The sequence below is a fragment of the Arachis ipaensis genome, chromosome B01, assembly GCF_000816755.2.
Source record: "Arachis ipaensis cultivar K30076 chromosome B01, Araip1.1, whole genome shotgun sequence".
Taxonomy (NCBI): domain Eukaryota; kingdom Viridiplantae; phylum Streptophyta; class Magnoliopsida; order Fabales; family Fabaceae; genus Arachis; species Arachis ipaensis.
The window spans coordinates 25469893-25482603 of NC_029785.2; the positions used below are offsets into that span (position 1 = coordinate 25469893).

The 12711-nt window shown below is 38.9% G+C and overlaps 1 protein-coding gene and 1 long non-coding RNA gene across 5 annotated transcripts in view; both read right to left on the bottom strand.

The window, feature by feature from the left end:
• LOC110270358 overlaps positions 1-10793 on the bottom strand; it is a 46712-nt gene extending 35919 nt beyond the window's left edge. For both annotated transcript variants that reach the window (XR_002359806.1, XR_002359805.1), the window contains exons 1-2: positions 10499-10793; positions 9869-10407 (exon numbers count right to left, since the gene is read on the bottom strand). This is a non-coding gene — a long non-coding RNA (uncharacterized LOC110270358). The remainder of the gene's footprint in view (positions 1-9868; positions 10408-10498) is intronic.
• Positions 11298-12711, bottom strand: part of LOC107627836 — a 4443-nt gene continuing 3029 nt past the window's right edge. For all 3 annotated transcript variants that reach the window (XM_016330671.2, XM_016330658.2, XM_021119527.1), the window contains exon 3: positions 11298-12473. In XM_016330671.2, the coding sequence (XP_016186157.1) occupies positions 11625-12473 (849 nt within the window). In that variant the 3' untranslated portion in view covers positions 11298-11624. The remainder of the gene's footprint in view (positions 12474-12711) is intronic.

Sequence of the window (12711 nt, forward strand, 5' to 3'; positions counted from 1 at the left end):
AACAAGGGAATAGAGGTGGATCAAGCTAAGGTAGAGGTAATTGAAAAATTATCACCACCTGCTAATGTTAAGGCAATCAGAAGTTTTTCTGGGGCATGCAGCATTCTACAAGAGGTTTATAAAGGATTTTTCAAAAATTGCAAAACCCCTGAGCAATCTGCTAGCTGCTGACACGCCATTTGTGTTTGACATAGAGTGTCTGCAAGCGTTCGAGACTCTGAAAGCTAAGCTGATCACAGCACCAGTTATTTCTGCACCAGACTGGACTTTACCATTTGAACTAATGTGTGATGCCAGTGACCACGCCATTGGTGCAGTACTGGGGCAGAGGCATGACAAGCTTCTGCATGTCATTTATTATGCTAGCCGTGTTTTAAATGATGCCCAGAAAAATTACACAACCACAGAAAAAGAATTGCTTGTAGTGGTTTATGCCATTGACAAGTTTAGATCATACTTAGGAGGATCAAAAGTGATTGTGTACACTGACCATGCTGCTCTTAAATATCTACTCACAAAGCAGGATTCAAAACCCAGGCTCATCAGATGGGTGTTGCTTCTGCAAGAGTTTGATATAGAAATAAGAGACAGAAAAGGGACAGAGAACCAAGTGGCTGATCATCTGTCCCGGATAGAACCAGTAGAAGGGGAGTTTCCCCCCTCTATTGAGATCTCTGAGACCTTTCTGGATGAGCATTTGTTTGCCATTCAGGAAACACCATGGTTTGCAGACATTGCAAACTATAAAGCTGCAAAGTTCATACCCAAGGAGTACAGCAGGCAACAAAAGAAAAAATTAATTACTGATGCAAAGTACTACTTGTGGGATGAACCCTATCTCTTTAGGAGATGTGCAGACGGAATAATCCGTAGGTGTGTGCCTTGAGAAGAAGCATAGAAGATCTTATGGCATTGCCATGGATCACAATATGGAGGCCATTTCGGAGGTGAGCGAATAGCCACCAAGGTCCTCCAATGTGGCTTCTACTGGCCTACACTCTATAGGGATTCCTGAGAGTTTGTACGTAACTGTGACAGTTACCAAAGAGCTGGTAATCTGCCTCATGGTTACGCCATGCCTCAACAAGGAATCTTAGAGATTGAGTTGTTTGATGTATGGGGAATTGACTTCATGGGACCTTTCCCACCATCATACTCAAACACTTATATTCTGGTGGCAGTCGACTATGTATCAAAATGGGTACAGGTTGTTGCCACACCCACCAATGATACTAAAATAGTGCTGAAGTTCCTCCAAAAACACATCTTCAGCAGGTTTGGTGTCCCTAGAGTACTAATCAGTGATGGGACACTCACTTCTGCAACAAACAGCTTTACTCTGCCATAGTCCGGTATGGGATTCGCCACAAGGTGGCGACTCCATATCATCCACAGACAAATGGGCAAGCTGAAGTTTCTAACAGAGAACTAAAAAGAATCCTGGAACAGACTGTAAGTACCCGTAGAAGGGATTGGGCAAGAAGCTTGGATGATGCTCTGTGGGCTTACAAAACAGCATTCAAGACCCCTATAGGGACTTCTCCATACCAGCTTGTGTATGATAAGGCATGTCATCTGCCTGTGGAACTGGAACATAAGGCCTACTGGGCAACTAGATTCCTAAACTTTGATGCCAAATTAGCTGGAGAAAAAAGATTGCTCCAGCTGAATGAGCTAGAGGAATTCAGACTCACTGCTTTCGAAAATGCCAAGCTTTATAAAGAGAAATAAAAAAGGTGGCATGACAGAAAGCTGTCTTCTAGAATCTTTGAACCAGGACAGAAGGTTCTGCTGTTCAACTCTAGGCTCAGGCTATTCCCTGGGAAATTGAAATCCCAGTGGAGGGGACCATATGTGATTACAAGTGTGTCACCATATGGCTATGTGGAGCTTCAAGACATTGATTCTAATAAGAAGTTCATTGTTAATGGACAAAGAATCAAACATTATCTTGAAGGCAATGTTGAGCAAGAATGCTCAAAGCTAAGGCTAGATTAAAAAGCTCAGCAAGGTCCAGCTAAAGACAATAAAGAAGCGCTTGCTGGGAGGCAACCCAGCCATTAGCAAAACTCTTTCTGTTATTTTATTTTATTCTATTCTTCAGTTTATTTATTTTTAAAGCATATAAGGTCAATATTAACAAGGTAAATAATCAATTGCATAAGTTCACAGGGCTACAGAAGGATTCAGAGCACAAAACAGAAAAAAGGAGCTCACTGGCAAGAAAATGCCAGTAAGAGGCACAATTGGGCGTTAAACGCCCAAAAGGAGCATCTACTGGGCGTTTAACGCCAGTAGAGATAGCCATCTGGGCGTTAAACGCCAGAAAGAAGCAACTTCTGGGCGTTTAACGCCAGATTTATAGCATCCTGGGCGTTCAGAAAAATGCCCAGTGACAAAGGAGTTTCTGGCGTTTAACGCCAGCTGGAAGCAACAGCTGGGCGTTAAACGCCCAAACCAAGCACTAAGTGGGCGTTAAACGCCCAAAACATGCAGCAGTTGGGCGTTTAACGCCAGGATTGTGGGGGAGTAGGCAATTTCGTTTTCAATTCAAATTTTTTCCATTTTTTATGTTTCAATTCATAATTTTCTGCACAAACATGTTACAAATCCTAATTTTTCAAATCCTTTTTCAAAAGATATCAAATGTATCTTAATTTATAAACCCTTTTTTCCTCTTCAAATTATTTTCAAATCCTTTTTCAAAACAAATCTATCTCTTTTCCTTCTAAAATCTTTTCAACTCATCAATATCTTTTTCAAATCTTCACAACATCTTTTTCAAAATTTAGATTTATCTTTTTCAAATATCTTTCATATCTTTTCAATTTTAAATTACATCTTTTCCTATCACACTTATCTTTTCCAAATCACTTTTTCTATCATATCTTTTTCAACCAATTTTCGAAACCTACCCCCCTTCCCTTTAAATGTTCGTTCGGCCTCTCCCCCTTTCCTCCACAATTCGAACTTGGCTCTCCTCATATCCCTCTCCTCTCTTTTCTTTTGCTTGAGGACAAGCAAAACTCTAAATTTGGTGTGTTTATCCGTGATCACTAAGCTAATACCCACTAAGATCATGGCTCCTAAGGAAAAACAAACCGACTCAAGAGGCAAGAAAGAGAATATTCCAAAACCACTTTGGAATCAAGGGAAGTTCATAACTAAAGAACATTCAGACCATTTTTACAAAATAATGAGTCTAAGGTCAGTGATCCCGGAAGTTAAATTTGATCTGAAAGAAGACGAATATCTGGAGATCCAAGAGCAAATTCGAAACAGGAGCTGGGAAGTCCTAGCTAATCCTGAAATAAAGGTGGGAAGAAACATGGTTCAGGAATTCTATGCTAATCTAAGGCAGACGGACAGGCAGAGGATAGCTGGAACCGCATTCTATGACTATAGAACTTTAGTCAGAGGGAAGATTGTTCACACCCACCTTGACAAAATAAGGGAGATCTTCAAGCTGCCTCAACTGCAAGATGACCCAGGCTCCTTTAATAGGAGAATGATGAGATCAAACCTGGGCTTGGATAAAATCCTAGAGGACATATGCCTCCCTGGAGCCAAATGGACAACCAACACAAAGGGTGTCCCGAACCAACTCAAGAGAGGAGATCTCAAACCAGTCGCCAGAGGCTGGCTGGACTTCATTGGGCGCTCTATACTGCCCACTAGCAACCGCTCTGAAATCACCATCAGAAGAGCAGTGATGATTCATTGCATTATGCTGGAAAAAGAAGTGGAAGTTCATCAGCTGATTGCTTGTGAGCTTTACAAAATTGCAAACAAGAACTCCAAAGATGCCAAATTGGCCTATCCAAGCTTAGTCTCTCTGTTATGTAAGGATGTTGGGATAAAAATGAGAGTAGATAAGTATATCTCAGTTGAGCAACCAATCACCAAAAAGTCTATGGAAGGACAACAAGTGCAGGACGACCCCATCAAGAGAAAAGCACAGGAGTTCCTCCCGAAAATTCTTCAAATTGAATACTGGGAGCACCTAGAAGCATCTATCACCAAGTTGCAAGAAGTTGTGGATCAACTGAAGGAAGAACAGCAAAATCAAAACAGCATGCTCTGCAAACTGCTTAGAGAACAAGAAGAGCAAGGGCGTGAACTGAAGGAATTAAAGCGTCAGAAACTATCTCTTGAAGGGCCAAGCACTTCACAGACTAAAGAGGCATCCACCTCCCAAATTCAAGGTTGTTGAGTTCTAATCTTAGCCTTAACTCTGTGATAATTGTTCTTATTTGAGTTTTACCTTAGAAGTTATATATGAGTAGTAGTAATTAGTATCTATATTTTGATTTTATCTCCAATTAAGCTATAGTTTATTTTTCTCATCATCATTAAACATGAATAAAATAGCAGATTTTCTTTAGAATAAGGAGGCAATATTTTTTTGAGTTTTTAATAAGGAAAATTCTAATTATTTACATGTGGTGGCAATGCTTTTTGTCTTCTGAATGAATGCTTGAACAGTGCATATGTCTTTTGAATTTGATGTTTATGAATGTTAAATATGTTGGCTCTTGAGAGAATGATGGAAAAGGAGAAATGTTATTTGATAATCTGAAAAATCATAAAAATGATTCTTGAAGCAAGAAAAAGCAGTGAATACAAAAGCTTGCAGGAAAAAAAAGAGAAAAAGAAAAAGCAAGCAGAAAAAGCCAATAGCCCTTAAAACCAAAAGGCAAGGGTAATAAAAAGGATCCAAGACTTTGAGCATCAGTGGATAGGAGGGCCTAAAGGAATCAAATTCTGGCCTAAGTGGCTAAACTAAGCTGTCCCTAACCATGTGCTTGTGGCATGAAGGTGTCAAGTGAAAACTTGAGACTGAGCGGTTAAAGTCAAGGTCCAAAGCAAAAAGAAGAGTGTGCTTAAGAACCATGGACACCTCTAATTGGGGACTTTAGCAAAGTTGAGTCACAATCTGAAAAGGTTCACCCAATTAGGTGTCTGTGGCATTTATGTATCCGGTGGTAATACTGGAAACAAAGTGCTTAGGGCCACGGCCAAGACTCATAAAGTAGCTGTGTTCAAGAATCAACATACTGAACTAGGAGAATCAATAACACTATATGAATTCTAAGTTCCTATAGATACCAATCATTCTAAGCTTCAATGGATAAAGTGAGATGCCAAAACTGTTCGGAAGCAAAAAGCTACTAGTCCCGCTCATCTAATTAGAATCTGAGCTTCACTCAAAACTCTGAGATATTATTGCTTCTTGAGTTATTTGTATTCTATTTTATTTGTCTAGTTGCTTGGGGACAAGCAACAGTTTAAGTTTGGTGTTGTGATGAGCGGATATTTTATACGCTTTTTGGGGTTAATTTCATGTATTTTTAGTATATTTTAGTTAGTTTTTAGTATATTTTCATTAGTTTCTAGGCAAAATTCATATTTCTGGACTTTACTATGAGTTTGTGTGTTTTTCTGTAATTTCAGATATTTTCTAGCTGAAATTGAGGGAGCTGAGGAAAAATCTGATTCAGGCTGAAAAAGGACTGTTGATGCTGTTGGATTCTGACCTCCCTGCACTCGGAATAAATTTTTTGGAGCTACAGAAGTCCAATTGGTGCGCTCTCAAATGCGTTGGAAAGTAGACATCCAGGGCTTTCCATCAATATATAATAGTCCATACTTTACTCAAGGATAGATGACGTAAACTAGCATTCAACGCCACTTCCATGTTGCATTCTGGCGTTTAACGCCAGAAACAAGTTACAAGTTGGAGTTGAACGCCAGAAACAGGTTACAATCTGGCGTTCAACTCTGGAAACAGCCTAGGCACGTGTAAAGCTCAAGTCTCAGCCCCAGCACACACCAAGTAGGCCCCAGAAGTAGATTTCTGCACTATCTATCTTAGTTTACTCATTTTCTGTAAACCTAGGTTACTAGTTTAGTATTTAAACAACTTTTAGAGATTTATTTTGTACCTCATGACATTTTAGATCTGAACTTTGTACTCTTTGACGGCATGAGTCTCTAAACTCCATTGTTGGGGGTGAGGAGCTCTGCTGTGTCTCGATGAATTAATGCAATTATTTCTGTTTTCTATTCAAACACGCTTGTTTCTATCTAAGATGTTCATTCGCACTTCAATATGATGGATGTGATGATTTGTGTGAAGAAGAAGACAGGAGGAAAGCAGAGATTCAGAAGACAAAGCATCTCCAAAACTCCAACATATTCTCCATTACTGCAGAACAAGTATTTATTCCATGCTCTTTTATTTTTCGCAATTCAAACTGATAAATATAGTTGATATCCTGACTAAGAGCTACAAGATAACCATAGATTGCTTCAAGCCAACAATCTCCGTGGGATTCGACCCTTACTCACGTAAGGTATTACTTGGACGACCCAGTGCACTTGCTGGTTAGTGATACGAGTTGTGAAAAGTGTGATTCACAATTCGTGCACCACTTAATGAGTCTTGATTTGCAACTCCAACCACTAAACATCATTCTCTTATGCTTAATTCCACAAAGCTTCCTAAGTTGACCATCTGTTTCAAGCATACCATACTCAAGTGGGATAATAAAGCTAATAGAGATAAGTTTTACCCACTCAAATGAAGGAGTAAACTGCAACCTAGGTAGAGAAGTCTCCAACGATCTTGACCAAACATATTCCACTCCCGTTCATCCTTTTCGAAGGACTTCCACCTTTTGAAGAGATTCTTCACCTTCAATCTCTTCCTCACCGGATTCATCCAACTCTTCTCCGTCACTGAAGTCATAAATATGAGGTTGAGATAAATCCACCTCAATGTTTCTTTCAATTTCATCGGGAGAAGGCTCTTCTAACTCAAGGATTTCACTTGTGGATGCAAATTCATGACTAGGATGGCTTGATTCATGATCATCATCACCAAGGGAACTTGCTTCTTGATCTATTCCATCCAATTCTTCATAGGGAATATGCCTTGGAGGTTGTGCACTACCCCCCCCCTCAACATCAAATGCAAGCTTCTTGGAGGAATACTCTACAACTCTAGATTCCCATGGAGGTTCAGCATCTCCTAAGTCTTCAACCATTTCTTCCTCTTCAACAATTACGGCTTCCTTCAATTGTTCCAATACAAAGCCACATTCCTCATTGTCCACTGGAATTTCTAACTTCTCCTTCATGCTACGCTCCTCATTAGATTCTCCACATGTAGCCATTGGAGTGCCTTGAGTATTGACGTGCAGTGACGCTAAATTATCTACTACCTCAGTCAAAATAGCTATGAACTCTAACGTCGTCCGTTGCATCTCTCTTTGTTCTTGAAGAAGAACACCAAGAGTGTCATCCATTGGAGATTGGAGTGGGTATGATGGTTCATTACTTGGGAGGAAGGGTTCATGATAGGAGGGTGGTTCATCATGATAAGGATGTGGCGGTTCAACACTCTCTATCTTTTCCACTTGTTTCACAACATACTTCAATCCCTGGTTCTCAATTTGAAATTTGTTAGCCATGAGGGTTTCGTGTGCTTTTCGGCTTTCCTCTTGCTCCATTTGATGGATGGTTGCTTGAAGTTGATCCATTGCTTCCTTGAAATGATCATGTGGCTCTTGTTCCGCTTGGCTAACATAATTAGGATCATATTGTGGTTGAAAGCTTGCATTCATTGGAGGTGGTGTATATTGAGGTGGTGGTTCTTAAGAGTAAATATGTTGGAATTGGGGAGGCTCTATGTATGGTTCATACGAATCATAAGGTGGTTGGTATGGTGGATATGGGTTAGGGTCGTATGAAGGTGTTTGGTAAAATGGGGCTTATGAGTATGGTGGTTCAAAGCTATATTGAAGAGGGGGTTCATAGGTATATGGTGGTGGTTGTTGATTGTCACGAAGAGGTCCACCATAACCATTGTCTTGATATGCATCATGGAATGGTTGTTGCTCATAGTGCATTGGAGGAGGTTGTTGCCAAGAGGGTTGATCAAATCCTTGTGGCTCCTCCCAACTTTGATTATCCCATCCTTGATGCAAGCCTTCATTGTAATCTCCATTTCCTACAACATAATTGTAACCACACTCATAGCCAAAGGAGTGAGAATTCATACAAGCAAGAGAAAATAAAAATAAAAACTAATAAGAACTAATGAAAATAAACTCCTAACACTAGAAACAACTAACAAAGGAATGAAAGGCAAATAAATTCACAATATTCACAATAACCAATAATAAGGTACACATTTGCAATTCCTCGGCAATGGCGCCAAAAATTTGACGGAGGAAAAATATCGGTAAAGATTTTCACAAAAATATCGCGTTGCAAGTATAGTCTAAACCGACAATTAAACCTCAATCAATATTTAATTTATTTATCACTAAAGCAAACCCAATAAAAATAAACCGAATTATTTAAACCTCGAGTCGTCTCTCAAGGAATTGCAGGGAAGTGTTTTTACTATTGGTTATGGAAAAGTGTCTTTTTGGGTTTTGTAATAAGAGACAAGTAATATAAATAACAAGGAAATAAAATAACAACTAAGAAAAGTCCTAACAAGGATTGAGAATTGGAATTCCTATCCTCATTATCATCATCAATTGTGATGGTAATTGCCTTTCGCTTTCACTTAGTTAACCTCTAACAATGAAGGAAAGTCAAGTGAGCAAAAATCAACTTAAGTTCACAAGTCCTAATCAAAGACTAAATTTAGTGAAACCTAAGCCAATTAGCAAGTCTCAATCACTAATCAACAAAAGAATTCTGATAACTCAAGAGTCTCTAATTGATCAATCCAAGTTAAGAACATAAAAATCTAATTTAAAATCCAACCAAGCATTTTATCAAACACTTGGAAGGCATAACATAAAAACATGATAAAATTAACAAGGAATATTAAATCTAAACAACCAATTGCAAGCATCAATAACTAACAATAAAAGAGAGTAACAATAAACATGGAAAACATAAATTGCATTAACAGAATCAAATGTAACAAAAGCTTATAAACATAAAAATGGCGGAAAAGGGAAATCAACAAAAGAAGATAACTAAGGTACTAGAACAAATAAAAGTAGCAAAAAAACCAAATTAAAGCAAAGTAGAAGTTTGAAATTGAGAAGAGCTAAACCTAAAAATCCTAAAACCTAGAGATAGGAGAGAGCCTCTCTCTTTAGAAAACTACATCTAAAACCTAAAGTTGTATGAATGAATGTTGAATGATCCCACCCTTCCAGCTCCACTCTGCAGCCTCTAATCTTCATTTTCGGGCTTGAAATTGGGCCAAAAACAGCCCAAAAATCGCCCCAGCGAATTCTGATATCTTCAGCACGTGGCGCTTTGTCACACGTACACGTCACGTCACGCGTACGCGTCGCTTGAAGTATGGCGCGATCATGCGCACGAGTCGTCCACGCGTGTGCGTCGGCATCAGCTTCTCAAATCTTCATTTTCTTGTATTCCTTCCACTTTTCCATGCTTCCTTTCCATCCTCCAAGCCATTCCTGCCCTATAAACTCTGAAAACACTTAACACACATATCACGGCATCGAATGGTAATAAAGGAAGATTAAAAATTAGTAATTTAAGGCCAAAGAAGCATGTTTTCAATCATAGCACAAAATTAAGAAGGAAAATGTAAAACATGCGAATTAAATGAATAAGTGTGAGAATAATGGATATAATCCGCTTAATTCAAGACAAAATAAATCGTAAAATAGCGGTTTATCAGGTATACTGACTAGGCCGAAAGTGGAAGGGGGCCTGGGATTTAAGAATTTGAAGGCACAAAATCTGACACTTCTTGGCAAACAATGCTGGAGAATAGCAACACAACCTAATTCGCTATTGTCTAGAATTCTCAGAGGCAAGTACTTTCGCTGTACAGATATTTTGAGAGCATAGGCAGGGAATTGACCTTCCTAGGGCCAGAAGAGCATTCTGGAGGGGCAAAAAGTCACTAAAAAAATGCTTGATTTGGCAAATAGGTCCTGGTTTTGAGGTGAACATTTTCTCAGATCCATGGGTTCCATCTCTGCAACAATTTACTCCCCCAATCAGACTAAACTCCTTTTCCATAAACCAACCAGTCTCACGAGTCAATCACCTGATGAGTGAAAATAATGAATGGAATCAACAACTCATTACTTCAATATTTCCACCAGCCATCACTCAGCAAATTTTAGCAACTAAAATGAGTGAGTATAGGGATAAACTTACCTGGTTATTCCACAAATCCGGCAGATACGAAGTCTCTTCTGGGTACATAATAGCCTTTTCCTTCAACGATGAACTGTCTGAGCTTCATCCACACCTCCAGCAAAGACAAGGAATCTGGCAAGATCTCTGGAAGATTAAAGCTCCACCAAAAGTCCTCCTTTTCCTCTAGCGTGCTCAGCATGAAAGACTTTCGGTTATGGAGCTGCTTTACCGGAGAATGCCGTCAAGACCTGCTATCTGCTCGCGGTGCCACGCAGCCACAGAAAGAATTATGCATTGTCTATTTACTTGTGAGAAAGCTAGAGAAGTGTGGAATATGAGCCATTACTGTGATATGGTTGTTGGTGAAGATGATGTTCTTCCAGTGCTGGGCGCCGAAGAAGCAACATTTAATTCTTAATCCAAGGGAAGAGCGAAGTATAATGTCATTGGAGATTTATTGTTAGAGCATATGGAGATCTCGCAATGAACACGTCTTCAACGAGGTTTCCAAGACTTCCCAATAAGTGGATGGATTAGCAAGGAGATTAGCAACATGTCTTCAACGGCTGCTAATGGACCCCAAATCTAATTAGGGATTTTTTTTTTTTTACTCTCTCTTTATTGCAACTATTAGGATAATATTAGCACCCCAAATCTAATTAGGAATTTTTTTTTTTTTTACTCTCCCTTTATTGCAACTATTAGGATAATGCTCGATTTGTCTGAGCTTTTGAGAGTCCACTGTCTCTCTCTCTTTCTATTCTCTTTTAGTCACATTTAGACATTTGTATTCTTTTTATAGTCCACTGTCTCTCTCTCTTTCTATTCTCTTTTAGTCACATTTAGACATTTGTATTCTTTTTATGAAAGGAATAAAGTATCTTTTTTTTAAGAAAAAAAAAATCTAATAATACATGACAATTATATCTAATTTGTTTGTGTTAAAAATTCTTGTAAAATTGTTACTGAATTAGTCCTAAATTTTTTAAGAAATTAGCCGATAAAAATATATATTTGAAGTAAATAAAAAATTTCTAAAACAAAATTATAACAACATAAGACTTAAAGGATAATTTTAAAACTTTTAACAAACTTCAAAAATTAAAAATATACTTTAAAAAAGAAAGAAAAAGAATCACATGCACAGACTATCATATACTCCATTGTGTGATTGCGAAATAATTTTACATAATATAATCGATAACCCAAGAAATTCATTTACATAATTAATTACACATCTGTCAGTGGATAGCTTTCTCAATATACATGAACTCCCTCAATCAATGCAGACTCCCACTGAATAAAAAACTGGAAAGGTATGATCAAACACTGCATGTTCTTGAGACTAAAGGGTAATGTCCACAGTCCTCAATGAGTGAATTTCCTAGCAATTGCGAGCAACATGCAAAATTGGTAAGATGTTTGGTTGGTGAGTCTTCAAAATCCATGAATGTACAAAAGAAGATGGATAATTAAGATATGCTCCACCCCTGAGGCAGTCTCCATTGTCTATGCCAGTAGATGGAAATTCTTGACCACAAAGGAAATTCAAAACTGTATTCCAGTGGTTGGTCGACTGGTCCGGCCACTATCAGCGGCAACCAGACATATCGTGAGTCTCTCAAGTCCACCGGATTCCACCTATCTGCCATGAAGATAAACGAACCTGGGAATCTTGGTAGGGGAAGCACAAAAGTGCTCTGAGCAAAGAAGGTAGTTAGTCTTAACATCTTGTTTCCTCCAACGCACGGATTTCCCATTGTTTCCCAAGGCCCCATTATTGACTCAGCCGCATGAGCCAGAGCCTCGTTTGGGGCCCATCCTGTACACCCTGAAGTGATCATGTAATATGTGCCTTGGTGCTTGAAGAGAGCAGGCGCTTCTCTATGCTCTCCCACAAGAATCCTCCTCATGTCTGGTGTAACGTCGAGATAATCTTCGGTTAGTGGTCCAATGTGGAGTTCGCTATTATCAAAGGAGGAGTAGATTATGTATGCCACGCCATCATCGTCTTTGAAAATTGTCATGTCCCTGCTATCATATCCATGGGGCCTTTGGCTACCAAGATAATCAAAAGGACCATCCGGTGTATCACTAATGGCTACACCAACAGAAGCTTTGGTATAATTAGCATCATCGACATGCATCCACATCACATACTTTCGAGTCTTCTCATTGTAAATCACTTTCGGCCTCTCAAGCACATTGGACTTGTAAAGATCATGGGATTTGTTTGTTTCCTCTGCCGCCAAAACAATTCCCTCATGTTTCCATGTCCAAAGATCCTTAGAAGAATAACAAGCAACTCCTATAATGTCCACCTGATGGAAAAGAGAGAAAAAATGTTTTGTCACAACTCACAAGGGTATGCAACTGAGAAGATATGCATGGTTGCTATATAAAACAAAAAGTTTCCTTGGAAGGCACTGAAGGATGAGATTATAGCATTGAAAGTCTCCATAAAACTATCAGAAATAAAGGAAGCATAGTTGGAGAAACAAGACCAAGAAAGACCGAAAAAGGAACGAAAAGGGGAAAATTTACATTTTTACATATTAA